The sequence below is a fragment of the Tamandua tetradactyla genome, chromosome 8 (genome assembly GCF_023851605.1).
Source record: "Tamandua tetradactyla isolate mTamTet1 chromosome 8, mTamTet1.pri, whole genome shotgun sequence".
NCBI lineage: Eukaryota > Metazoa > Chordata > Mammalia > Pilosa > Myrmecophagidae > Tamandua > Tamandua tetradactyla.
The window spans coordinates 75786674-75812590 of NC_135334.1; the positions used below are offsets into that span (position 1 = coordinate 75786674).

The 25917-nt window shown below is 37.1% G+C and overlaps 3 protein-coding genes across 3 annotated transcripts; 2 read left to right on the plus strand and 1 right to left on the minus strand.

Annotated features, from left to right (window-relative positions):
- Window positions 1–669: 669 nt before the first annotated feature.
- On the minus strand, window positions 670–1624 carry LOC143643496 (olfactory receptor OR51C1-like). The gene has a single exon (XM_077112118.1). The coding sequence runs from the start codon at window positions 1622–1624 to the stop codon at window positions 680–682; it is 945 nt and encodes a 314-aa protein (XP_076968233.1). The 3' UTR covers window positions 670–679.
- Window positions 1625–14498: 12874 nt separating this feature from the next.
- Window positions 14499–15443, plus strand: LOC143643497 (olfactory receptor OR51C1-like). The gene has a single exon (XM_077112119.1). The coding sequence runs from the start codon at window positions 14499–14501 to the stop codon at window positions 15441–15443; it is 945 nt and encodes a 314-aa protein (XP_076968234.1).
- Window positions 15444–21533: 6090 nt separating this feature from the next.
- LOC143643498 (olfactory receptor OR51C1-like) lies at window positions 21534–22484 on the plus strand. The gene has a single exon (XM_077112120.1). It carries the CDS (start codon window positions 21534–21536, stop codon window positions 22482–22484), a length of 951 nt encoding a protein of 316 aa, XP_076968235.1.
- Window positions 22485–25917: the final 3433 nt, after the last annotated feature.

Sequence of the window (25917 nt, forward strand, 5' to 3'; positions counted from 1 at the left end):
ATATAATTATTTGCATATATAAAAGTTCAAGGATGTGATCCCTGGAGTCAGTTTGCATCGATGTGAACTATGGTGAAATATAACTCTACCATTTACTTGTTCTTTATGCAAGATATTTAACATTTCTTTGCTTCAATTTTCTCACGGGCAATAGAAGTAACTAATTTATTATGCTTTTAATATAAAATTTGTTAATAACATGTTAATACATGTAAAAACACTTAAAGGCATGACTGATTAAAGGAAAAATTGTTATTAATTAAAATTACTATTATGTTTAGAAAATACTACCTGTTTTTCACAAAAAGTGACTTTTTCGTAGTGGGTCCTTCTAACTGCTGTGAAGTAGATGAGGTGAGAAGAGAAAAGCTCTTAGCAGGGATAGAAGGCAGTATGAGGAGGGGAAATTATACTTCTAAGGTTTTAGAATATCATCCTGTCTTCCCCCCAAACTTCTATGTCTCTGATTCCTGATCTGTAAAATAAAGGAGAGGAATTAGCTGATGTTCTAGATATATTCCAGCTGTAACTTTAGATTATTGCACATTTAGCTTCAGTGAATTCTGATTTTTTTCATTTAAATTTCATAAATGAAAATTTTCATTTATGTTTATTATTTTAATTGATAACATAAGCTGTAGAACATCTTGAAGAGTTCACATGCTCTGCGATTCTGATTCTATATGTTTTTGGAATGAAGAATTTTTAGCACAGCCCTGCGTATCGGTTTAGTCTTCACACTATAGATGATGGGGTTCAGTGTGGGAGGAATCAGCAGGTAGGTGTTAGCAATCAGAGTATGGACATAGGCTGGGGCTCGTTTCCCAAATCTGTGGACAAAGGACAGACTGATCAGTGGAATATAGAATATAGCCACAGCTCCAACATGAGAGGTACATGTGCTGAAGGTCTTCTTCCTCTCTTCTGGAGATGCAATGCTAAGGACAGTCTTCATGATCAAACCATAGGAAAGAAGGATGAAGATTGAGTCCAGACCAACAGTAGAGATCATAGCAGTCAACCCAACTGCACTATTGATCCTGGTATCTGTGCATGAGAGCTTCATTACATCAGGGTGGAAGCAGTAAGAGTGGTGGAGCACGTGGCTGTGGCAGAAAGACAGTCGTTTAAGAAGTGTTACTACTGGTGTCAGCATTAGTGTCCCCCTGATGACAGTCACCACCCCAATCTGGGCTATTCTGGAGGCTGTTAAAATGGAGGCATACCTAAGAGGATTAGAGATGGCCACAAAACGGTCAAAGGCCATGGCCAACAGCACTGAGGATTCCATGACAGTGAAGAGCTGGATAAAGAACATCTGTGACAAGCAGGCATTAAAGCTGATCTCCCTGGCATTGAACCAGAATATCCCCAACATGGTGACCAGAGTGGATATGGACAAGCCGAGGTCAGTGGTGGACAGCATGGAGAGAAAATAATACATGGGTTTGTGGAGGCTGGGCTGATTGACAATGGCAAAGAGAATCAGGCTGTTTCCTGAGAGGGCAGTTATATAGAGAAAGCAGAAGGGAATGGAGATCCAGGTGTGGAAGGCTTCCAGCCCAGGAACACCAGTTAGCAAGAAAATGATGGAAGAAGATGTGGTATTCTGGAAAGTTGGCATGCTGGATTGAAAGTACAGATTCCAAGATGAGTGTCTGAAATTAAAAAACACTATATTTGTGCATAAATCCAACCACAAATAATTTCATTCAGCAGAAAACTAACCAAAGATTAAGGCATATGTATTTAAAATGGCTTATTTAAATTGATAAGAAAATTGTTAAGTTGTAGTAGCTACCTTTTATTTATTTATGTATTTTTTTTGTATATGACTCAACCCAGAATTGTTCATCCCTGGGGTCCCTTGCTGGCAACTATGTTGATTCTGCATGCCTTTTCCTCCTCTGACCATAGAAAAATGAACTAAGAATAGATAACTGTAACTTTAGATGCTAAAGTTTAGAGTAATGAGTGTGTCTTCAGGGCACCATGGAAATTAAAACAGAAACGTATTATCAAACCTTATAATGGAAATAAGAGTTAGCAGAAAGGAGGCAACATGTAAGTTTGGGGAATGTGGAGAAGATTTTCTAGAAAGACAGTGCTTGAAAGATTAGTTGAATTTGGATAAGTCAGAATTCCCAAGACATTTAGAGTGTCAGTATAAAAATATTGAGCCAGAATGAGCTTATAATATTTCTTCCTTCTTATTTTAACTTATGCTTTCAGAGACATTTACTGAGCACTTACTTTGTGCATGTTAGAAGTTAAGGGAAAAGAGAAATAACACCTTATAAAGTTCATAATTAAATTAGTAAGAAAGGACTGTAGAAAGAACAGCGCTATTCCTAAATAACTTCAATGGCCAGTGTACACTGATGTGTAAAAAAATGAAAGTGCAGAGGACCATCATCTGTGCCAATTAATTCTATTATGATGATGTTTTATTTCATATACAATGATTGGGGTTTAATTTTTGATCATTGAGAACTGAGGCAGTTTTATATGGAATCACTTAAAAAGCAGTAAACTATTATCTTTTTCATCCTAACCTCTTCATGGCTCCCCTTACATTATTTCATTAATTCATACAACTATTCATTACCTTTTTTAATACTTCTTGACAGTTCTTTCCTTCCCTTCTTTTCTGAAAGATCTGAAAATAATAGATGGAGTCTAGTTTGAATCTGAATTGTGCTAAGTCTAGTAGAAGAAAACTCCCTCAAATTCCCTCCTTTCATTATTGAAAATTCTTCTTGTACCCTCCCTTCACCCTTATTGGACTCTCAGGTAGAAGAGTCTTTTTTCCTTTAAATAGCCAAGAACTGCTCCTATGATATTTATCTTCAATCATAAACACTGAGTTCAATTCAACAGCAAACATATAGTGGGAGCACACAGTGTGCCAGGCATTGTGTCAGCCACCAAGCATATGAAGCAAGTAAAATAACAGGCCACCAAAGGAATTGGACATAAAGAAATGCAAACAGTGAGGTATGGCCTATGCAAAGACAGAATGTGCCTAGCAGAGAAATAGTACAAAAAATGACAGATTTCATGGGTGTGTATGTGTATTGTCTGTGAGTGTGTGTGCCAAAGTTAGTCAATTTCAAACACTCTTTAAAATGTAGATGAACTATAACTGTGTCAAGTTTTGATGGGTTCACACGGATGAAAAAATGGGAAAAATGTGTTTTTGGTATAAACAACCTGCTCAAAGACATGGAATAATAAAATAATATATTTTGTTGGGCACCCTCAAGAAAATTAGAATGCCAGAGTCTTAATTGTAAGGTTATGTGTGGTGGGAGATAAAGCCAAGTGACCTGGCAAGGCCAGGAACATCTTGAATTGCATGGAAAGGACAAGGAATTTAAAGAGGCATTTCTAAATATTTTATGAAAAAGTAAGCAGATGATTTCCCACCTTTTCTAAGTTTACTCCAACATGATTGCTTTCTGTCTTTATACCTTGCTTAGTTCCGTTGGTTCCCCTTCTGCAGTTTACAGGTTAAGGGTTTCACCAATGTAATAATGAAAGCTTCCACACTTTTACATAGATATTTGCAACTCATTCAGGTCATCCAAGATATACTGAGTATCTGTCATAATTGGCTGCTGTGCTTAGGTAATGAGGGCTAAAATGTATAAACACTGTTTTTCCCACAATTTCCGGCTGTCTCTTCTTATAATGAAAACAAAACAAAACAAAAGAAAAAAATCTTTTGAGAAACAGTCCGCTTTGGTTTGTTATTCCTTCATTTTCAGTAACAATCTGGATTCTCTCTGTGACTCTCAGAAAAACTTACCCACCTACTGTTAGCAATGTTTTTCTAAATGCCCAGGCCAAAATATATTTTCAAGTGGTTTTCTTTTCCTCATCTCAAATTTTGGCCATGTTGACCACTTCTTCTTCAAAGTTCCTCCTTCCTCCTTGAAATGTGCACCCTTCAAAGATAATTTCTCTGTGTTTTTTTTTTCTTACTGTTTAATGATGTTTTTGTTCTCTGCCTCTTAAATCATGGTGTTCTATATGACTCTTTCTTATCCCTTTCTTTCCTATCTACCATCCTTGGGATTTCTTCATTATTCCCATAGTTTTAAATATCACTTTAAAAGTAAATATGTAGTCTAATGAGGACTTCTCATGAATTCCATATTTCAAAATTTTAGCAGAATCCTTAAAGCTGTTGCAAGAGACTGGGCTGATATTGAAGGCAGTAATGAATCATAGAAGAAGAGTGAAATGTGGTAAGCAATAACTTGGTAAAATAACTGGCAGCAGTGTGGAGAAAAGATCAGAATTCTGTGCTTGAAGCAATGGAATAAAGATGAATAATACTTTACTCCTGAGGGACTTTTCCATCCATAATTCCTTGGGCACCTCAACTCAGTTTGAACCAAACAGAACTCATTCCATGACAAACTTGGTCCTTCCTCCTTCATTTCTTAGTAAATGACATCAAATTCTAGCAATTAATCTAATTAGAAATACCTCCCTCCACTCTCCTCCCTCTCCCTCATTCCCTATGTATGGATATTCATTTGTTTTCATTGACTCCCCTTCTGAAATATCAAACACTGGAGTCCCAGAAGGTCAACATTTGAAGGTTAAGTAAAAAAGAATCTCAGTAGAAGTGGGCACTTGAAGCTGTATTTCAGTGTACTTTTCTTACCTTGAAAAACTGAATTGTTCATTATCAGAGAATAAAGGAAGATTAGTGGATGTTGTTAGAGGGAGGCACTAAAATTTCTCCAAGTCACTCTTTTGCGTTATTATTACACTCATATTTATTCCATCCACCCTCTTCTATCCAGACACAACATTCATTGTCTCTGGTGTGAAATACATAGTCTTTCAATTAATTTTTCTGTCCACTCAGACCACAGTGATCTTCTCTTTCATTGGCCTGCTATGAGATTTAGCTTGTGGGTATATTTTCAGTTGCTGAATTAGATCAGATGGTTCCACCTATATTCTCCAAAAGATTTTCAATGGCATGTCTGTAAGTGCATGACAGATCTGGGTTCAGATCCTTAATCAACCACTAATTAATTTTGAGACATGTACAAAAACTACAAGTAATAAATATTAATTGTAAAAATAGCTATTATGCATTGGTCACTTGCTTTATCAGTATTCCTGTGTTAAACCCCTATAAGCATTTTGCATTTTAATTTTTACTACAGCAGGTGACAATTTGTATATATAATATATATATATATATTATATAGATACATATAAATTATATTCTGATAAAGGAACTGTGTATCCAAGAGGTTAAGAAATATTTCAGATTGTACACAACTACTGAATGTCAGAGCCAAGATGCTAAACCCAGATCTTTTTCATACTAATGCACATGCTCTCAAAAATGATTGTTTCACTAAAACCTACAGTAATTCAAACTTCCTTTGCTCCAACTTTCTCATCTGCAGAATAGAATGTGCACTGTGGCTAAAATATTGCCTGGCTGTAATGTGTGTTCAAAATCGGTAATTGTTCATTTTCAGTGAGAGTCTCTGAGCTTAGAAATGAAGCTTTCAGTCACTGACAACATCTGCTTTTTAGGTACCAAACCACTGCCCACAATAAACATATTAGCATACCAATTCAAATATTTGACTTAGGAACCACAGGCTATCTAATCTCCGCTAGCAGAACAAAATGCCCATTCTCTACAGATTTTCTGGGAAGAAAAAATTCCACCATCTTCCGTAGCATACTATGACACTGTCTAATCTAATTCTGCACATTGTGAGTAAATTCTTCCCTATTGATAAAATAGTTCAACTCATCCAGGAATCTAGTGTCTTCGTTGAACAAAAGAAATTTACTTACAGAATTCATACAGCAGTTCTGCCTGTCCCTCTCAGGCTGGCTGTGAAGACTGAGGAGGCATTGAATTCCAGGGGAGGGCCAAGCTTATAAGGAGATTTATTCCAGCTTGATTGGAGACAGGCCCATTGCTGGAGACCAATTCCTGGTCATGGTGCTAACTCACTGTGTCTCTAGGGTGTGGAGGTTCCCAGAAGACTTTTTCCGCCTCATAGAGTCTTTTTATATCTGTTCCATTATGCAATTACTTTTTTGCAGCCATGTGCCTTGTAGGCTGATAAAATTTTTGTCCTTGTACCCTAATTTAATTTTGTTGAAGGGCTTTATTTAATTTTTATATTTTTAAACTTTTTTATTGTATAGTATAACATATACAAAGCAAAGGCATAAAAAAGCAATAGTTTTCAATGCACTCTTCAACAAGTGGTTACAGGACAGATCCCAGAGTTTGTCATGGGGTACGATACAATTGTCTCATATTTTTCCTTCTAGCTGCTCCAGAATTTAGGAGGCTAAAGGGTTTAAATATTTTTTTATCATCACAATCAACTTTTTTCCTTCTTTTTTTTTGTGAAAAATAACATATATACAAAAAAGCTATAAATTTCAAAGCACAGCACCACAATTAGTTGTAGAACAAATTTCAGAGTGTGACATGGGTTATAATTTCACAATTTTAGGTTTTTACTTCTAGCTGCTCTAAAATACTGGAGACTAAAAGGGATATCAGATTAATGATTCAGCATTCATATTCATTTGTTAAGTCCTATATAATCCCACCATCACCTTTGATCTTTCCATCCCTCTCTTTAGGGGTGTTTGGGCAATGGCAACTCTAAATTTTTGATATTGGAAGGGTCCGTCATTAATATGGGGTAGGGAGATGGAACTATCTGATATTCTGGAGAGGCTGGGCTAAGTTTTAGGATTTATCTGCACCAGGGACCCATCTGGAGGTTGTAGGTTTCTGGAAAGTTATTCTAGCACCTGGAACCCTTGTGGAATCTTATATATTGCTTTAGGTGTTCTTTAGGATTGGCTGGAATAGTCCTGGTTGGGGGCTGGCAGGTTATGATAGGTAGCAAGGTCTAACTGAAGCTTGCGTAAGAGCAACCCCCAGAGTAACCTCTTGACTCTATTTGAACTCTCTCTGCCACTGATACTTTATTAGTTACATGAAGGGCTTTATTTTAAAGGGTTTTCTATGAGACATAATTCATTTACCATAAAATTTTCTCCTTGAAAGTATACAATTCAATGATTTTGAGTAAATTCACAAAGTTTTGCAACTGTCACCACAATCTAAAATTAGAAAATTTTCTTCACACACAAAGCCAAACAAACCTTCTACCCATTAGCAATCATTTCAAAGGGGATTTTTTCAAGTTGAAGTATTATACCAAATTGCTGATAAGTATTTCCTATTATGTCTGTGTCACTCTCCCCCATATCTCTTTAGTATTTATCATTATTTAGAGCAGTACTGTTTCATTAGCCTGTGTACCTAGCAGCCTCTTTCTTTCAGCTAGGAAAATAATTCATTTATTTATCCACACATATATCCAGCAAATATTTCATAATAGTCACCTACATTCCAAATATCATGCTAAGTCCTGGAGATAAAAAATGAATAAAACACATTCATTACTGCCCAAGGTCTCCTAATATAATGTGGAAGACAGACAGGTTAACCAATAATTACATGGCAATCAATGATAAGTTTATCTTAGAGGTACAAACCAAGTACTCAGAAAAAGATAGTGGGTAAAAAATCTCAGTCTACAAACAACATAGATGTTCAGAAAATGGTCTCCTTACTTAGTAGTAACTCAGGCTAATTTCTGTTTTGAAATCCCAACCTATCGAGTGACAGAAAATGATTCACAATGATTTGGGTTACTCCCCACTTGAGCATAATTTTGAAGGTCTTATAGTGTACCAAGTAATTGGGATAGGTGTTTGATGGATTTGGCACCTGATGTCATCTCGTGTGAGATGCTTATTGCCCTCTTTAATCTTCAGTAACTAACACTCACAGATTGCTATGGACAGTCCAACTTCTCTGACCTTATGGACTCTTTACAGCATCAGATCTTCCCACCATTTCTACATGAGTCTTGGACATATGAGACATGGAAGCATCCTTGATTTCTCTCTCTTAGATACTATATCTAATGCATTGGCAAATCATTCCAACCTCTCTGGAATTTTAACCAGAATTTGTTACTCATTGTCACGGTAAAAAATGCTACCCCTATGTAAGTCACAATTATCTCTCATCTGGATAATTTTAGTAGTTTCCTAGCCATTCTTTCTCTTTCCATCCTTACCTCCTTCCATCCATCAGGGTCTACTTCACTATTGCAAAAGTCTTGGCCTGAAACATTTACTCTTATAAAGCAACAACAATAATGGCTTTATTGTGCATTTTATGTCCAAGATAATATGCCAAGGGCTTATGTTAAGTGTCATAAAGGCCTCCAAAAAAGATGCCCATATCCTAATCCCTGGAGCCTGTGAATTTGTTATATTACTTAGCAAAAGGGACTTAGCAAATGGCATTGAGGTTAAAGACTTTGAGATGGGAAGATGATTTTGGATTATCTAGGTGGATACAATCTAATCACATGAATCTTTAAATGTGGAGAACCTTAGATATGGGATATGTGAAGGACTTGATCTGCTGTTTTTGACTTTGAAATAGTGGAAGGGAGAAGATAGTGGTGAGTCTCTAGAAGCTGAAAGACAAAGGAATTTATTCTCCCCTAGAAGCCTCTAGAAAGGATTGCCTTCTCACTGATAACTTGATTTAGCCCATTGGGTCTTGAGTCAGACTTCTGACCTACAGAAATGTAAGCTAATACATTTTAAACATCAGGAAAGAAATTAAACTAGAAGGCATAATGAATCTGTAATTTTGAAAAATAACTGGCAGCAATTTGGGCTCTGTACTTGGAGGAAATAAAAGATGAATGAAATTCTTCACTCTTGAAGGAAATCTCCAACTCAAAATCCCTCAGTCACTTCAACTTCAATATAAGACAAAGACAATTAATTCCATCCTCCTTTGCTAATGAAATATGGTTGCTACCATTAGATCTGAGGAAATGAGAGTATTTCCCCAGGGGAGTTAGGGATGAGGACCGGTGGTATAAGGTAAGGTAAGGAGAGGATAAAATGTTGAGGGAACACTCTAGTCACAGTGCACAACTGCTGTTTTTTTTTTACCCCAGGGTGAGGTTGAGCACATTAGGCTACTATAAGGCAGAGGAATCAAAACACAAATAAGATTCAACTTCCACGAATTTACTTATAGTTTTGAAATGAAAAAGTGTAGGGAAAAAAAGCTGCTTTTAATTTTTCTACAGATATAATTTCATATCAATATAAAAATAAAATCTGGTTTGAAATTCCCTTTGAGGTAGAGTTTGGGACCCAATAAGCAGCTTTGTATTACCTTGGAGAACAGAATGAGAGAAAGCTCAGATGTGAACAGAAGCAGCTGTGTTCAGGGAATTGAAAATGAGCTCAGTATGACTTAAACACATATTGTGAGAGACCGTATTTCCAAGGACGAAGGCAGAGAAGTAGCAGGGCCAGATTCCTGAGGGCACTGGGAAATCAAAGCATTGTAAGCAGGGCAATGTCCAGATGAGATGTGTCATAATATAGTCCAAAGTATGAGCTCCTTGAGGACAGAGACTACATCAATTCATCTCAGTCCATGGAGCATAGTATCTAACACATACTGGACACTTAATGTAATGCATTAAATTCCAAATACTAACGCATAGCAAATACAAGAACAATAAGATCAATAACAGTGAGTAATAACATTTTTAATGAGTGTGACATATACCGTGCTAAGATCTTTCCATGGGTTAATATTGGGTTATATTATTTATTACTCTATAAATTTGTGAATCTTCCTGATAAAATGAAGGATTGGAGTGGGATAGTTACTTAGCCGAAGGTCAGTGACAGGGCTGATCTTTGGACATAGTCTGTTTGGCTCCAATTTCCTTGAGTTTAAACAATGCTATGTTGACTCTTAACGGACAGGTGGATGAAGGGAAGGTATTCAAACTATTTAAATTCTGGGACAGTAAGAATGGTATTATGCTCTGTGTACAGCTCTAGATTGTTAGGCCTGGGCCAATGAACAGTTTCAATTCTTTGGTGTTGGCTGAAAAAGAGCCTGCAGTGGTAACTTTGCACCATCTCCTGCACCCCTCATCTTGGATTAGTGCTCTTCACATTGGGATCCTTAGCTTATCCAGCAAGGTTCTCAGATTTATATCCCGGAATAGATGGTACAGCCTGAGCATCTCTTTTTGCTTCTGAGTCTTGGAAGCTTATGTCTGAATTGTACGTTTTTTTCCCCACTCATACATTTCTTGGCAAACACCCAGAGCTGTGAAAATTTCTTCTCTGTCTGGTGAAATGCTTTCTGGGGGAAGATTATGTTTTTATTAGTTCAGGAGATATCTGTTAAAGAGAGCATATTTTCCCAGGTTTTTGATGAAGTTCTGTAAAAACATGAATCTTCCCAGACTTTCCCAAGGATCTAGAATCTTGTGACATGAGAAGAAAAGAAAAATTCTTTAAACAGGGCATTAAAATCTCTTCTCTGCAGCAACTCTCATGGAATTAAAAAGTTACGTCGTTCTCTTCATCCGTATGGTAGGCCTTAGAAGGCAATGTTCTCTCGGCACAGCTTCTTGTCAATAAGCATGTTAATTAGCTAATGTCCTTGAAGTTACCAAACTTCTCAATTGATTACTAATTGTCAGACTGTACTGATGAGCAAAGTATGAAAGCCACTTATGGTGTCCCCAGTTTTAACAGAGGTTCTCTGTCAAGCATGACTGATGTCTTCACAACAATGGTACATACACTGGTAGCAGCCTTAGGCCAGGCAGCTAGGCAGGCTAGCACCTCTTGCCTGATGACAGACTCACAGAGACTCAAAATGTTGCTATCTTTATTTAGTTTCTGCTTTCTAAGTGGTGGTCATTTGCTATTTGTATACACAGATCAGCTCAGCTCTCAAGATATTCAGAATACCCAGGGAAGGCCTTCACTCTAAGCCAGATGAACTACTGCATTAGCTTCAGTGAATGTAGCTGCTCAGCAACCCCTTCCCTACCTGAGTTCTTTACCTTATGATTGTATGAGACTGGCAAATGACTGGGTGAGCAAACTCACAGATGAGCCATGAACACAGCTTCTCCCTTTACTCTCATTCTGTGCAAAGCTTTGTTCCACAGCCATTTAGGAGTCAAATTACTATTGACTGAGAAATTGAAATTGTTATCCATTTCCAGGCTTCTCCTCTAGGGAAGTAAGGCTGAAGTTAGACTGAAAATAAATTGCCCTGCAAACTTTGAGGTTTGGGGCACAAAGGGTTAGCAGGACATAACTGTTCAGAGCTCTCCCTTAGGAATTTGTTTTTCTGCTGGATACATGGCTGTCACCAGGCAGCTCCTGGGCTTCTTATAAAAGCTGTCTTTCTCAAATCTGATAGCTTTCCTATTCTTAGGCTTTTTCCCTACGTGTCTTTAAGCTAAGAGAAATTCTTTGGAGACAACTTCACAGGGCAGGAGTCAGCTGTTCCCAGCTTTAGGACAGAAGAACCTTTTTGCCTGTAAGTTAGTGAGGTTGAGATACTTTCTCGGTCTCTTTCTTTCTCTTTCTTTCCCTTCTTTGCCATCTCTCCTCCGAGTGCTTTAATGGAGTCTCTGCTGTCTGGGATGACCCTTGAGGTGTCAGGATCAAATGACTTCCCTTTCTAGACCCAAGAACTCTTCTGTGCATGAAGTTAGTGTTTTAGTGAATTACAGGCTTTTCTAAATATACCAGGCACTACATAATCTTCAAAATAGGTTAACGACCAAAGTAGAACAGCTAAGGGAGGAAATTTCTGACTATAAACTCGGTATTGTATAGTGAACAAATCCATATGTTGCGTCAATATAATAAACAAATCCTCTCCAAATAAGATGTGGGAAGAGTGTTTGAGATATATGTATAGTAGGAATCCTCAGTGGTGAAGGAAACATTGAAATTCAACATGCCAAGAGTATTTCTTTAATATTTGTTTATCAGTTTTAGTGCAAGGAAACACGGTTTAAGAATCTAGAATTAAAAGAAAAGAGAAAAAATAGTGAAGGCTGTCTTGCTCCTAAACTTTGTTAATACAGTTCCCTGTGTTGGAAGAGTTCTACTACATTTATTTTTGGTTGTTAGAATTAAAGAGGGATGCCCATGTGAGGGACTAAGTAAAAAGATAAAGCTAAATAAATATTTGGCACATAGGATATATCTGATAAAGTATTGCTTTGTTACTAGGGAGAAAGTCTAATGTGAACAGTTCAATAATCCATTAGGATCACACTTTTGTGCTATCCTAAAATGAACACTAAATTGAGAGCCTGCTTCCTCAGCTTTAAAATAAAGAGAGTGTGATTCTTAAAAGCTCTTCCCCTTATCTGGAAAATTTGTTTTTATCAGCAGTTCTAAATCTGAGCAAAGCTCTAGTCAGAAGAAGGAATGCCCAATTAATAAGAAAACTTATTTTTCCTCCTATTTTAAAATATGCCAATGTGGTTACATGAATTTTATGTCTAATTTGAGGGGGCTAATAACAAGAATAATGATATATGCCTGGTTTTTAAGAATCTAGAATCTATCATTATTTTGAGAGACAATTCATTGATTCATTTAACAAATACATTTACCTGTTGTTGAGCTAGGCATAGTTCCTGGCTCTGACAACACAGGACTGAAAACATTGGGCGAGGGCCTTGCAATTTCCTTGGGGCTTTTGCAGTCTCATCAGACAGTTTTTGATATATATATCAAACATATATATATGTCAAACATATATATATATATATATATCATATATATATATGTGTGTGTGTGTGTGTGTGTGCATTAAAATGCATATATATATATACATACATACATTTTATTAGAGACTTTGTAGGTTTACTGCAAATTCATGCAGAAAGTACAGAGTTCCCATACACCCCAACCACCATTATTAGAAGGCTTTTAATCTTTCTTTTCCTTAAATACTGCTGCTTACCAGTGATCTGTATTCAGACCTCTTCTTCCCTAAATTTATTTCTCATACGTATTTGCAATTACTCCTGTAACTTCTACCACAGCCATCAGCTTGAGGACTCTTAAACCTTATTAGCTGGGTAAGAAGTCACTGAAACCCTTACGGGTACAGAGGCATATATGTGTCCCAATTCTTGCATGTGAAGTTCCAGGTGAAAACACAAGAGTGTTTTTCAGTTGAGGTCCAAGGGCTAACTGCAAAGCCTACTAATTTTGCTTTGTTCTTAGTGCTTCTCAATTCAATTTTCCAGCCCATAAGTTTTTTAGTCCTAAAAGATGTGTTCTGAATTGAATGTTTTTCATTTTTCCTCTCCTCAAATAGAAATGACTTCTTGATCCTGCCCCCTGTAACCAATTATTCTCTCTCAAGCCCCAGCCCCAAGCTGTTCATCCTGGAACTGAAATGAGCATCACCAAATTAATCTGTCCTCAAATATATTCTTTCCCAGAGTCATGTGCAGACCTTGTTGGGGTATCAGCCCATTGTACATCCTGACACTTTTACTTAGATATTTGTTGAATGCGTGCATGTATGAGTGGATGAATGAGGACCAAATATATTAAAAACCCAGCACTTTTTCTGTAGATGAAAATATGGTGACAGAAATCCCAGGACAAGAATGAATATAGAGGAATTTCTTAGATTGTACAGATTTATTGATCTAGGTGAGTGCACATTTATAGCTCATATCCCCACACAGAGGGAATGGTTGACAGTCATTATCGACCAGTCGAGTTGAGCTGGAGCTTGTTTTAGTGGGAGTTTCTGACAAAGCATCCCCATAAAGATCCATTTTCAATACCCTGTGCAAAAAAGAGAAATCCAGGAATTCACTCAGGAAATTCTGCCCCAATTATTATTTATCAGCCTCCAATGAATGCCTTTTTTCTCCCAGATCAACTTTCTAAGGCAGCATTTTCCTTAGACATAATCAAGTTTGTAGGTACTATCTGTGTAAAACAAACCCTAATTCTACTCTCACCTTCTGTGGGTCTCTGCAGAAATTTGTTTCTCATTATTTAGTTCTATCAACGGAAATTGGGCATTTATTCAATTGGAAATATTTTTCTATGAAAGTAGTTAATATTATCTATATTTTCTTATTTGCCCATATATATGCACCTCACAGAGTTGAAAAACATCAAAAGATGATCTGATTATCTATCTATCTATCTATCTATCTATCTATCTATCTATCTATCTACCTATCTATCTATCTATCTATCTATCTATCTATCTATCTATCTATAATATACATATATCTGTAAAATAAGTATGTACATAATGGGCCTAAATATAATACAGTGAAATTCTTGCTAGAACCCAGATTTCTTCATACAGTTCAGCACTCTGTCTCTTTCCCTAGTTCACCCAAGATCAATTCCACATCTAAGAAAACAATAATTTACGGTTTGATAGTGACCCTAAATTGTATGATAGGTTGCAGAGAGAGGAAACATTTTTTTTTTCTTTTGTTATAAGATGTGATCCTTTTGCCCAAGGAAATCTGCTTTCTTCACTCATCATGTCATCCTTCAACCTGAGCATTTTCCACCCTGCAGTGTTCTTCCTTACTGGCATCCCTGGTCTTGAAACCTCTCATGCCTGGATCTCCATTCCTTTCTGTTGTCTCTATGCCATTGCCCTCTCTGGGAATGGCATGATCCTATTTGTCATCATCACTGAGGGCAGCCTCCATGAACCCATGTACTACTTCCTCTCCATGCTATCCTTCACCGACTTGGGTCTGTGTCTATCCACGCTGGTCACTGTGCTAGGTATTTTCTGGTTCAATGCTCGGGAAATCAGCTTTGATGCCTGCCTTGGACAAATGTTCTTTATCCATGGCTTCACGTTCATGGAGTCCTCCGTGCTCCTGGCCATGGCCTTTGACCGCTTCATTGCCATCTGTAACCCACTAAGATATGCCACCATCTTAACCAATTCACGGATCATCAAAGTGGGTTTAGCAATTGTTATTAGGGGAACCATAGCTCTGGTGCCTCTACTCTTGCTCCTTAAGCATCTGTCCTTCTGTCGCAGTCATGTGCTCCACCATTCTTATTGCTTCCACCCTGATGTGATGAAGCTTTCATGCACAGATACAAAAATCAACAGTGCCTTTGGGCTGGCCATCGTCATATCCACTGCCGGCATGGATTCTGTCTTGATCCTCCTCTCCTATGTTCTGATTACCCGCTCCGTGCTCAGCATTGCCTCCCCAGAGGAGCGGAAGAAGGCCTTCAGTACCTGCATCTCACACATAAGTGCTGTTGCCGTCTTCTACATCCCCATGATCAGCTTGTCTCTGGTGCATAGATTTGGGCAGCATGCCCCTGCCTATGTGCACACTCTCATTGCGAATGTTTATCTGCTCATCCCTCCTGTAATGAATCCCATCATCTACAGTGTGAAGACCAAGCAAATTCGCAAGGCCATGCTCAGAGTATTCCTTTCTAAGCTAATTTAGGAAAATTTCAGAGCACCCCTCTTTACAAAGTCTTCCCTGAGCCATGCTTCATCATTCACGAGTGTGAGTTACCACTATACCTCGAAGAAACCTGTTTATATATCACTATTCTAGTGATCCTTTTACTATGTCCACAGTTCTAGATGCTGGGCACTATGAGGGCAGCACTGTGTGTCCCCTGTGTATATACTGCATGTACCTCTGATTCTATCACTGATTTTTGTAGTTGGCACAGAGTAGGACCACAGTTAATACATCTTCACGGAGAGGCAAGCGATGTCATCCAGACGCTTCCACCTTCTCTAGAGTATGTGGCTATGTCAGGTGTTTATGATAAAATATTGATCAGTCAGAAAAGTATAGATTTCAGTAATTCTTTGTTTACTGATAATGACTATTTATTATTTCACACAATGGATGATTTATGGGTGAAAAACACAAGTAAGTATGAGAATAGGAAGCAATATGAATGAAAAAGTACTTTCTCAAGTGTTAAAAAAGTCCTTCAGGCTGTTTTGGTAAATATATTAATATTTTAATTTTGAGCAACCTCTAACCTATTAATTCATCTTCTAAGTATATGTCCCAAGGAGGGAAAATGGGCAAAAGTATAAAGATGTGTACTGATTTTTCAACACAATCACACAGTGGAAATTTGGAAAAAGCTTAAGGGATTACTTTAGGGTATTAGTTAAAGAAAATATGAAAAATCATGTACCACTTTGAATACCATTATAAATCTATAGATCTAAATGCTTTATTACGTGAAAATATAGATTAGTAAACAGGTACTTACTGTATGTGTGTCTGTGTAAAAAGATATAGACAGACATTTCAAAATGTTAAAAGTTGTTATCTCTTGATAGTTGCGTATTGGTTTGTTTATATTTTATTTACACTTTCTAGCATTTATGAGTGTTTAATAATGAGAATTTCTTTTTTACTTGTCCAATCATGGAATAATTTCCTTTTAACAACCACCATGCCCCAAATAAAAAATCCAACAACTTTTTGTTCGTCTTCCATAGAATCTCAATCCCCATGAACTTCCAGAATCTGGCCTCACTCCACCCACTCTGCACACTGGCTGCATTTCTAATATGGCACATGGGCTCAGAGGAACCCAACAGTCTTCTCAGTGTGGCCCATTACCAGCACCTCAGAACCAATTGAGGTTTTTGTTTAAGATGCAGACTGTTCAACTCCAATCCAGAGGTAATCAGAAACTTTTGAGATGGAGCCCACGAATTTGCTTTTTTTTTTTTTTTTTTACATGGGCAGGCACCAGGAATCTAACCTGGGTCCTCGGGCATGGCAGGCAAGCACTCTTACCTGCTGAGCCATTGTGGCCCGCCCACGAATTTGCTTTTTAACACAATTACCATGAATGCTAGAGTAACCCTCTTCTTGGATCTAGGATAATATCCACTTTGAAAGTGCCATGAGTACACTGCTTTTCGATGATTTGGCTCTTTGAATAAACTATCCTCCTCTCTTTTTTTTCTGCCTATCCATTTTTCATCCTTCCAGTTGCCATTAATAAATTCTCTACTCTATGAAAACTTCCCTGGTCTCCTCCATCAAATTCCCACTCATTTTTCTGTCTCAGAGAGATCTCATAGAACTGTGTGGTCTTATATTAACATAGCCCCAACTCTTCCTCTACTGACTTGAAGCTTTTTGAAAACAGTCCTTGTGGTTTGAGGATTGATATATCTGGAACAGACCCAAGAACTGTGTCTTATTTATAATAGAGATTTAATATGTGCTTAATGAATTAAATTTATTTGAACATGACTTGTATATATGTATTCCTCTTACACAGTTGGGGCATCAATTGTGAACAATGAACATATTATCCATTCTAAGGTGTTTACAATTTAACTAAGCACATCTAAGTTGAAACTATATTTTAAGCACTTCTTTCTTATCAAAATATCTACACTGTGTGAAGCATTGCTCATATAGTAGACGCATCATCGATGATGTTCTGTCTTTTTCCCAGGAATGGCCCGAACTAATGGAAAATTAATCAACCTAGGAAGCATTTAATCTAATGAATAAAAATATTTTCATAGCTCTGGAAATTTACGCTTTAACAGAGGAGATGTAATATACATTCAAATCTAAGCAATAAGAGAGAAAATAAGTTAGTTGAATTTCATTCAGGAAGAGCTTCGAAAAAGACCCCTGATAATTGTGATAATTGTCAGATAATGTTGCTTAATATAGTTTTATGTACAATAAATTACATTTTAAAATACATTCTTTTTGTTCTTTATAAATAGATTTTATTAACAGAAAATTGCCTAAACTTTTTTCTTTTAATCTCACAGGATATACTTTTCACTTTTCCTACAAGCTATGCTGCACTGTGAATTCAACATTGTCCAATACAGAAATCCATACATTTTTACCATTTTTCTTTCATTTATAGACCTTCTGAAACATGTTTGCTCAAGACTGCCTGAGCCAAAGCTGAATAATAGTCTAGTCAGCCTGAGTAGAATTTGGAGGGGTAGATGGACTGCCCTGCTGAGACTGTAGGAACCCTTGCAGCTTCTGTGGGGGAGTGTTTACTAAACTGACATTTTTTAAAACTGAAATGCTGTGACTTAAAGGGAAAATTTGACACTCTTACAATTCAAATTAATATTGACATCCAAGCAGGGAACCCCATTACACATTGAGCTTCAAATAAGGTGTCTGATTTTCTCAGTTGCTCTGTGAGGATCTCTACAATGAGAGGTGTGTTTATCTTGGAGAGGAAAGATAAAATGCCATGCTGAACAATTTCAAATATGTTCCTTGCATTCAAATGCCTTAGCCTGGCCTAAAAGATTTTCCAGAATGTGTATCCTGCCTTCCTTTCACATTCTCTTGCTACTCGCTCCCCCATGTGCAAGCAGTATTCCAGGTGTGCTGAATATGTTATTAGTGGATCCCTGTTCTTTCTCTGCTCTGTTCTCCCTTGTCTCCCAGAAAGATTCAGAACTGGCCTTCCTGCAGGTGAAATACATGTTATTCTTCACTCTCAAGTGTAAATATGCCCTGTTGTAATCAGTGAGTTTTATGTCTGCTTCCCCATTAGATTGGGAGCCCTGGAGGGAAGGGAACTCTGTTCAATTATTATCTATATTACCAGTACTAAAACTTTGAATGTGGTAGACATTTAAAGTATTTGATGAAAGAATAAATGAACAGGGTTATTATTATTTTTTTTACAGAAATAGACTGGTTTCTAAAAAATGGATAATAGGCACCAAGGTGATGGAGGAAGATACATTTTTCAGCCATGCATAGCAGTAGTGTGGGCGTGAGGAATTCACTAGCTCATGAATATAGCAGGTCTTTATGTTTGGGAATTTGCACTTTAAAATGCACTTTTAATAAAATTTATCAGGACATAATTCCAGACAATATAACCCAGTCACTGCATGCGAAGTACAAAGGAAAGTACCATGAAAAACAAGGAACAGGAAATTATAAGGTAGAATGAGCCCCTGGGAATCTTCAGACTCTGGGGCCACAGACAACTCCCTAGGAGTTTTCTGAGTGAGAGACTCCAGGCAGCCTGAGTCATGGTTCCTTTTATATAATATGCTTTCTATCCCTGCGTGTAATACCTCTCCAACTTCTGGAAAGAATACACTTCCGTACTTCGTAAGTAAATCTACTTACAATCAGGGAACACATCATGCTTTACATACACTGGTTTCCTGAGCAATGACAAAGATTTTATTCACCGCTAAGAGTTGTCATAGGGGCCTGAAGGAAGCTGTAGAAAGTTTGTTTCCTGAAATCTGTGTTATAAATGGCATTCTCTTCTAGCTGGTGGGATTTAGTTGGTCTGTAGGTCACTGGCATTGTTGCTTAGAGCATGCTGTTAACATGCTGATGCGAAACTGGTTTGATGTGCGGTTTCAGGTTAGTTGTGCCACCTTTCAAAACAGTTGCCTAAGAACAGCTGTCTTTACCACTAGCACCATCCTTAATCTCACTTACCATTTTTAATGCCTCCATGACTGGTCAACATATTAAATGCTTTATAAATGTTGCCTCATTTTATCCTTACAAATTAATGCGATTGTAAGCTAACAATTTCACTGAAGAAGATTCTGATGTAAAGTGTTTATTTGGAGCTCTCTAGCTAGTTGGTGGCAGATTCAGCTTTTAAACCTAGGTTTTTCTGATGCTGTAACCATATTCACTGTAAATCAGAGAAGAGAGATAAATTAAGGTACCCCGGCAGAAAATCTGAAGCATGCTCTTATAGTGGGACAGAGTATTAACTTCAGATGAGTGGAGACTTACCATCAACAAATGGAGAGGTGGGTAGTGGGACAAGCATTTATCCTACAATGCAATGGCAGTTTTCCAACAAACCAAAACAAAAGACAAAATGTAAAACCTATAGGTACTATATAAAATACACAGTTTGTTTGAGTGAGGGTGAGCTCAGTGAGATTCTTAGAATAATAGCCACATGAATCGTTTCAGGCAACAAAGGATGATTCAAATAGACAAAACTGGAGTCTGTTGAGTTTTTGAGATATGGCCAGAATCTTTGTTCAGTTTAGATTCTCAGATTTAATTATGTCAACAAACGTAGTTGTCTGCCCATACTGATGATATAATGCAAGGTGTTGTGAAGATAATGAATAAGCAATGTTTCAGCCTGCTGGTAGTTTAATCCAGTTGAAGAGGCATTATTTGTATACAATCTAGCTGACACAATAGAAAGACCATGTTCTACATATGTAAATATACAAAGATGTGAATTCATAGGAAGAAGTAATTTCTTCTGGCTTGATTTGAAGGAAATGATGCCACAAAACTGTTCTTAAAATAAATAATACTCTTCGAATTTATGAATGATTCAATGAACCAAATAGAGTTTAGCCTCATTCAAGAAGAGAAAACCACATGAGTTGTGTAAGGCACAATGGTATGAAAGAACGTGCCATATTAGGAAGTCTGACGAATTGAGAAAAGCCCATGTAGACAATATCAGAAGGTGTCTGGGGGTGGGGATAAAGTGGGAAGCAGTAAAAATGGCTTTTAGGAGGAGCTTACTGTGATAAACAGTTTTGACTTGTTGAAGGCAGTGATGAACTCTGTATGAGGAGTGGCATGAAGATGTATTTTAGAATGATCACACTGGCATTCAATATGGTGAAAGTTTGAAAGCACTTAAAACTCAGAGCTAGGAAATTACTTATGAGGATATTGCTGTAGTGACTACAAAAACTAGTGAAAATGATATGTAAATAGTGTTAAGAAACTGGAGAGTAAGGATGGGCAATCAAGGGACATTTCAGAAGTTGAACCTATGAAGGTTTGGAGACTGGATGGCCTTGATTATTGTGATAAGCAGAATTCTAAAATTGCTTTAATTGATCATAATTTTACTGTGGTATGAAATTACTCATGCACTGTTCAAGTTTTGAGATTGCAAATACAGTGCTTATTTATGCAGGACATTATCAAAACTACTAACAGATAGTAGGGGCTCCATAAACATTAGCTACTTAATAAGAAAGCAGATGTTAATCTGATTGAAAAAAGTCATCTAGTTGATGAAAGAGAGTTTCTTTTTTTGACCTTCAGAAGCTAAAATAATTCACTTACTATATCAGAATCATTGTTATTATATCATCAACACTTGTTTCCTGTTCCTCTAAAATTTCATTCAAACTTTGAACACATTTCAACAAATATTTATGCACAGTTTACCACCTGAAATAATGAAATAGTGGGTTCAAATCCTCTCTCTATAATTTATCAATTTGTGAACATCGACAAGATGGAACAGTGTTCCACTGTTTGTGTATAAATTCGGTATCCTCATGTAAATTATTAATATCTGGTTTTTGCTATTGTATTTGATGTGGTTTTAATTTGTATGTGTATGTGGGTGTGTTTGGGTGTGTTTAAATTAATCTATATGAGCTCCTTATGTAGTATGGATAGTGTCTTTTATAAATGTTTACCTGGTAAAAGAATTAATTTCAGGTTGACTATTCAATAAATAAAAGCAGTTTATAATTTCAGGATTCTCAGCTTCAAATTCTTCAGGCTGAGTTCATTATGTCAACTTTCCACAATACCACATCTTCTTCCATCATTTTCTTGCTAACTGGTGTTCCTGGGCTGGAAGCCTTCCACACCTGGATCTCCATTCCCTTCTGCTTTCTCTATATAACTGCCCTCTCAGGAAACAGCCTGATTCTCTTTGCCATTGTCAATCAGCCCAGCCTCCACAAACCCATGTATTATTTTCTCTCCATGCTGTCCACCACTGACCTCGGCTTGTCCATATCCACTCTGGTCACCATGTTGGGGATATTCTGGTTCAATGCCAGGGAGATCAGCTTTAATGCCTGCTTGTCACAGATGTTTTTTATCAAACTCTTCACCGTCATGGAATCCTCAGTGCTGTTGGCCATGGCCTTTGACCGTTTTGTGGCCATCTCTAATCCTCTTAGGTATGCCTCCATTTTAACAGCCTCCAGAATAGCCCAGATTGGGGTGGCGATTGTCATCAGGGGGACACTAATGCTGACACCAATGGTAACACTTCTTAAACGACTGTCCTTCTGCCACAGCCACGTGCTCCACCACTCCTACTGCTTCCACCCTGATGTAATGAAGCTCTCATGCACAGATACCAGGATCAATAGTGCAGTTGGGTTGACTGCTATGATCTCTACTGTTGGTCTGGACTCAATCTTCATCCTTCTTTCCTATGGTTTGATCATGAAGACTGTCCTTAGCATTGCCTCTCCAGAAGAGAGGAAGAAGACCTTCAGCACATGTACCTCTCATGTTGGAGCTGTGGCTATATTCTATATTCCACTGATCAGTCTGTCCTTTGTCCACAGATTTGGGAAGCGAGCCCCAGCCTATGTCCATACTCTGATTGCTAACACCTACCTGCTGATTCCTCCCACACTGAACCCCATCATCTATAGTGTGAAGACTAAACCGATACGCAGGGCTGTGCTAAAAGTTTTTCATTCTAGGGAAACAAAACACTAAATGGGTCTTCCAAATTTCTCTGATCCTCTTCACTGTGTAGTGGAAGAAAATGCCATTCAGCGAGATTAAATTGTTTAAATTCATATTGGGGCTGAATGTTTCTGAAAATTTCACTTTAGTTTTAAGTTTGAAGACTGTAGCCTGAGAAAGATATATATAAGCTCTAGTTTATCAAGAGTTATCAATAATTTCCTTGGAAAAGCACAAAGATAATAAGAACGCTTATTTCTTTATGATAAAAGATATTCAATGACCTAGAAGACCAATGACCTAGCTTCTTTCTATGTAGATTTAATTTATTTTTTTAAAAATGGAAGAAGAGAAAGTTGCTACTTGTTGCTTTAGATTTCTCCCATACAGAGAAAAGTAGCACCATACTGCTCACAAATTAAAATATATAATTAACAGTTGAAATTATTGAATTTTATCTCAATCTGCCACAGACAACTGGCAGTGCCCAAGGTTAGAGAATTGTTTCTAAATATTCTTGCTTCCCTCTCTTGCCTCTGGCCACCCTGGCCTCCTCATTTAACAGCTAATATCATCCTCAATAAATGGTTTATTCTTTTGCAGACATTGATCTCTGTTGGTCAAATATTCTCACTTTTCCTCTGCTTTTGAGGGAAGATTTTTAGCACCAGCAATTCTGTGGAAAAAAAAAAAACCCTTCTTACTTCAATTCCAATCTGTATAGTTTCCTTAGAGGTATTAATGTCTTAGTTTACTGCTTAACAAACCCTTATTTTATCTTCAAATAAATCATTTTTTGTAGTCCTGAGTTAAACTGGATTCAAATGGATAAACGTCTTTTCTTTTAATTAAAAAAATTTTTATAAAAACATAATAGCATACAAACACGAACATTATTACCATATGATCATTCTATTCTTGGTATATAATCAATAACTCACAGTATCATTACATAGTTGTATATTCATCACTGAAAGCATTTGCATCAATTCAGAAAAAGAAATAAAAAGAAAAAAGAAAAATTTCATACATAACATACCCCTTACCTTTCCCTTTCATTGACTGCTAGTATTTCCATCTACCCAATATATTTTAGACTTTCCTTCCCTTATTTTTTAATACTCCTTACCACTCCCTTTCATTGTTCACTAAGCATTTCAATCTACTAAATTTATTTTAACATTTGTTCCCCTATTATTTATTTATTTTTGATTTGTATGTTTTACTCATCTGTTCATACTGTAGATAAAAGGAGTATCAGACACAAGGTTTTCACAATCACACAGTCACATTGTGAAAGCTATATCATTATACAATCATCTTCAAGAAACATGACTACTGGAACACAGCTCTACATTTTCAAGCACTTCCCTCAAACCTCTCCAATATACCTTAACTAAAAAGATGATACCTATATAATGCATGAGAATAACTTTCAGGATAATCTCTCAACTCTGTTTGAAATCTGTCAGCCATTGACACTTTATTTTGTCTCATTTCTCTCTTCCCCCTTTGTTCGAGAAGTTTTTCTCAATCCCTTGTGCATAAACATCTTAATCTTGTTGGATTTATGATGCTGTCTTGGGACCCTCTCCTTAAGAGAAATTGAAGTAGGTATGGAAGTCAGGTTCTAGACAGCACAAAAGAAATCACATGTGTTATTTTCACATGGAAACTTTATATGAGGTCCTGGATAAACAAGTATTTGAGGACTGAAAAGACAAAAAGGGAATACAGAAATAACATAGAGGTAGTAACTGCAAAAAGTCTCATTTATTCACCTAGCTGAATGGAAAGGAGACTTTGGGATCATTAAACCTAGAAATTTGATGGACATCTCTCCAGAACAGGGACTCAGACCTCTAACAAGAAGATGATGCTCAGATCACACCTGGTACTGAGACCTCAGGAGCTCAGAGGAGGAACTACAGGAAGCTAAGACCCAAACCTCTGATGAAGGAACATTCCTGAGCTGGAGTACACACCTCTAGTCTCCTATTATTGTCTCATGGACTATAAAGTCAAAGGTGTCTATATACTTCTATTTACTTTGTGCTTACTCTTGTGTACTGTAAAAATTAGAAATTTTCATTTCCAGCCCTCTAGGAAATAATAGTCTGACTGGGAAGCAAGAGGCATACCCAAATGTTCTGCAGCATGTAAATGCTTATATATATAAGGTGGTAATACGGTCTACACAAACATCTGAGAAAAGAGTAGGGGGTAGAAGAAGTCCCTGTTTGTATAAAGGAGTCCAATAGCATAACCTATATTTTAATTATTATAATCCAGTATTGAAATTGGATTTTTTCTCCCCTCTTTGGTTGAAGCAGGAAAACAATAGGTCCTATATTCCAAAGTAAATTGTAAGGATTATCAAGATTGAAGACAGGTCAGATGTTTGATCTACAATAAGAACATAAGATAATTAAAGGAAGTGTTACATAAATAAAGAGCACATATTAAAAATTGACAGTTATGTATCATCTGTGTTGGCAAAGAAGAAATAGGGATAAATATATACAACAGTCTTCTTGGGACCTTGAAATTGAAAATGGTCTTTTATACACCCAACTGCAGAGCTAGCTAATTTTCTTAACCAAGGGGCAAGGGGTCTCCATGCCCGAATTGTCTTTCTTTTTTTTTTCCCCAGAGGTTTATTTTCTAGGTACGCTTTTCTTTTACCTTACTGAAAGAGAGGCAATGTGGACAGGGTAATGTGACACAAGCATCCTGAGAATGAGGGGAACTGTCAGATGGGATTGTTATCAGAAGATTGATAACTGATTATCAAAATCAGTTCTACCTAGTCTTACATCAAAGGAGAAAGAGTCATATGGTAGGGAAGAGACATTATAGTACCATTTTGAGAGAGCAGGTGAGGAAAGTGGACTGATAACTGATTTCCCCCTCAAGAAGAGGTACTGGAGAGCTTCTCTAGTGTTGGACTAAGGAGAATTGTTATGGCATAGTCACCAAGAGTTTGCTTGGGTAAAGACTACATGTGAGTGTCCCAAGTACCAGAAGTTAACTATGTGCATATGGGAAAGAGCCAGCAAGAGTATCATCTGAGAGCATGTCCAAAGGGTTACCTAGAGGTAGAGTAGGACCTCAGCGGAAAGAGAACTGAGAATAACCTTGGGCACTGGAAAGAAATACAGTTCATTCACCAGATCAAAGTATCCTCAGGTGAGAGACCAGTTCTGTTGGGTGATCTTTAAATACCCTACAAAAACAGTTTAAGAGAGAAAGTCATTCATGAAAATCTAAACCTAGCACATATGAAGCCATCTTATAACAAGACCACTTAAAGAAGAACTTTACTATTGGATTGACTTCTTTCTCTTCATGTTAATTTTGATGTTGGGCGGGGTCAAAAATAATAGCTAGAAAAGATATGAATGTGAAAGAAAGAAGAACCTAAATGCAGTCTTTTCCTAGATAGCCAGAAGCTTCCATATGG

Excerpts from the sequence above, each read along its gene's own strand:
- LOC143643496 (XM_077112118.1), bottom strand. The coding sequence starts at position 1,624 with ATGCCAACTTTCCAGAATACCACATCTTCTTCCATCATTTTCTTGCTA.
- LOC143643498 (XM_077112120.1), top strand. The coding sequence starts at position 21,534 with ATGTCAACTTTCCACAATACCACATCTTCTTCCATCATTTTCTTGCTA.
- LOC143643497 (XM_077112119.1), top strand. The coding sequence starts at position 14,499 with ATGTCATCCTTCAACCTGAGCATTTTCCACCCTGCAGTGTTCTTCCTT.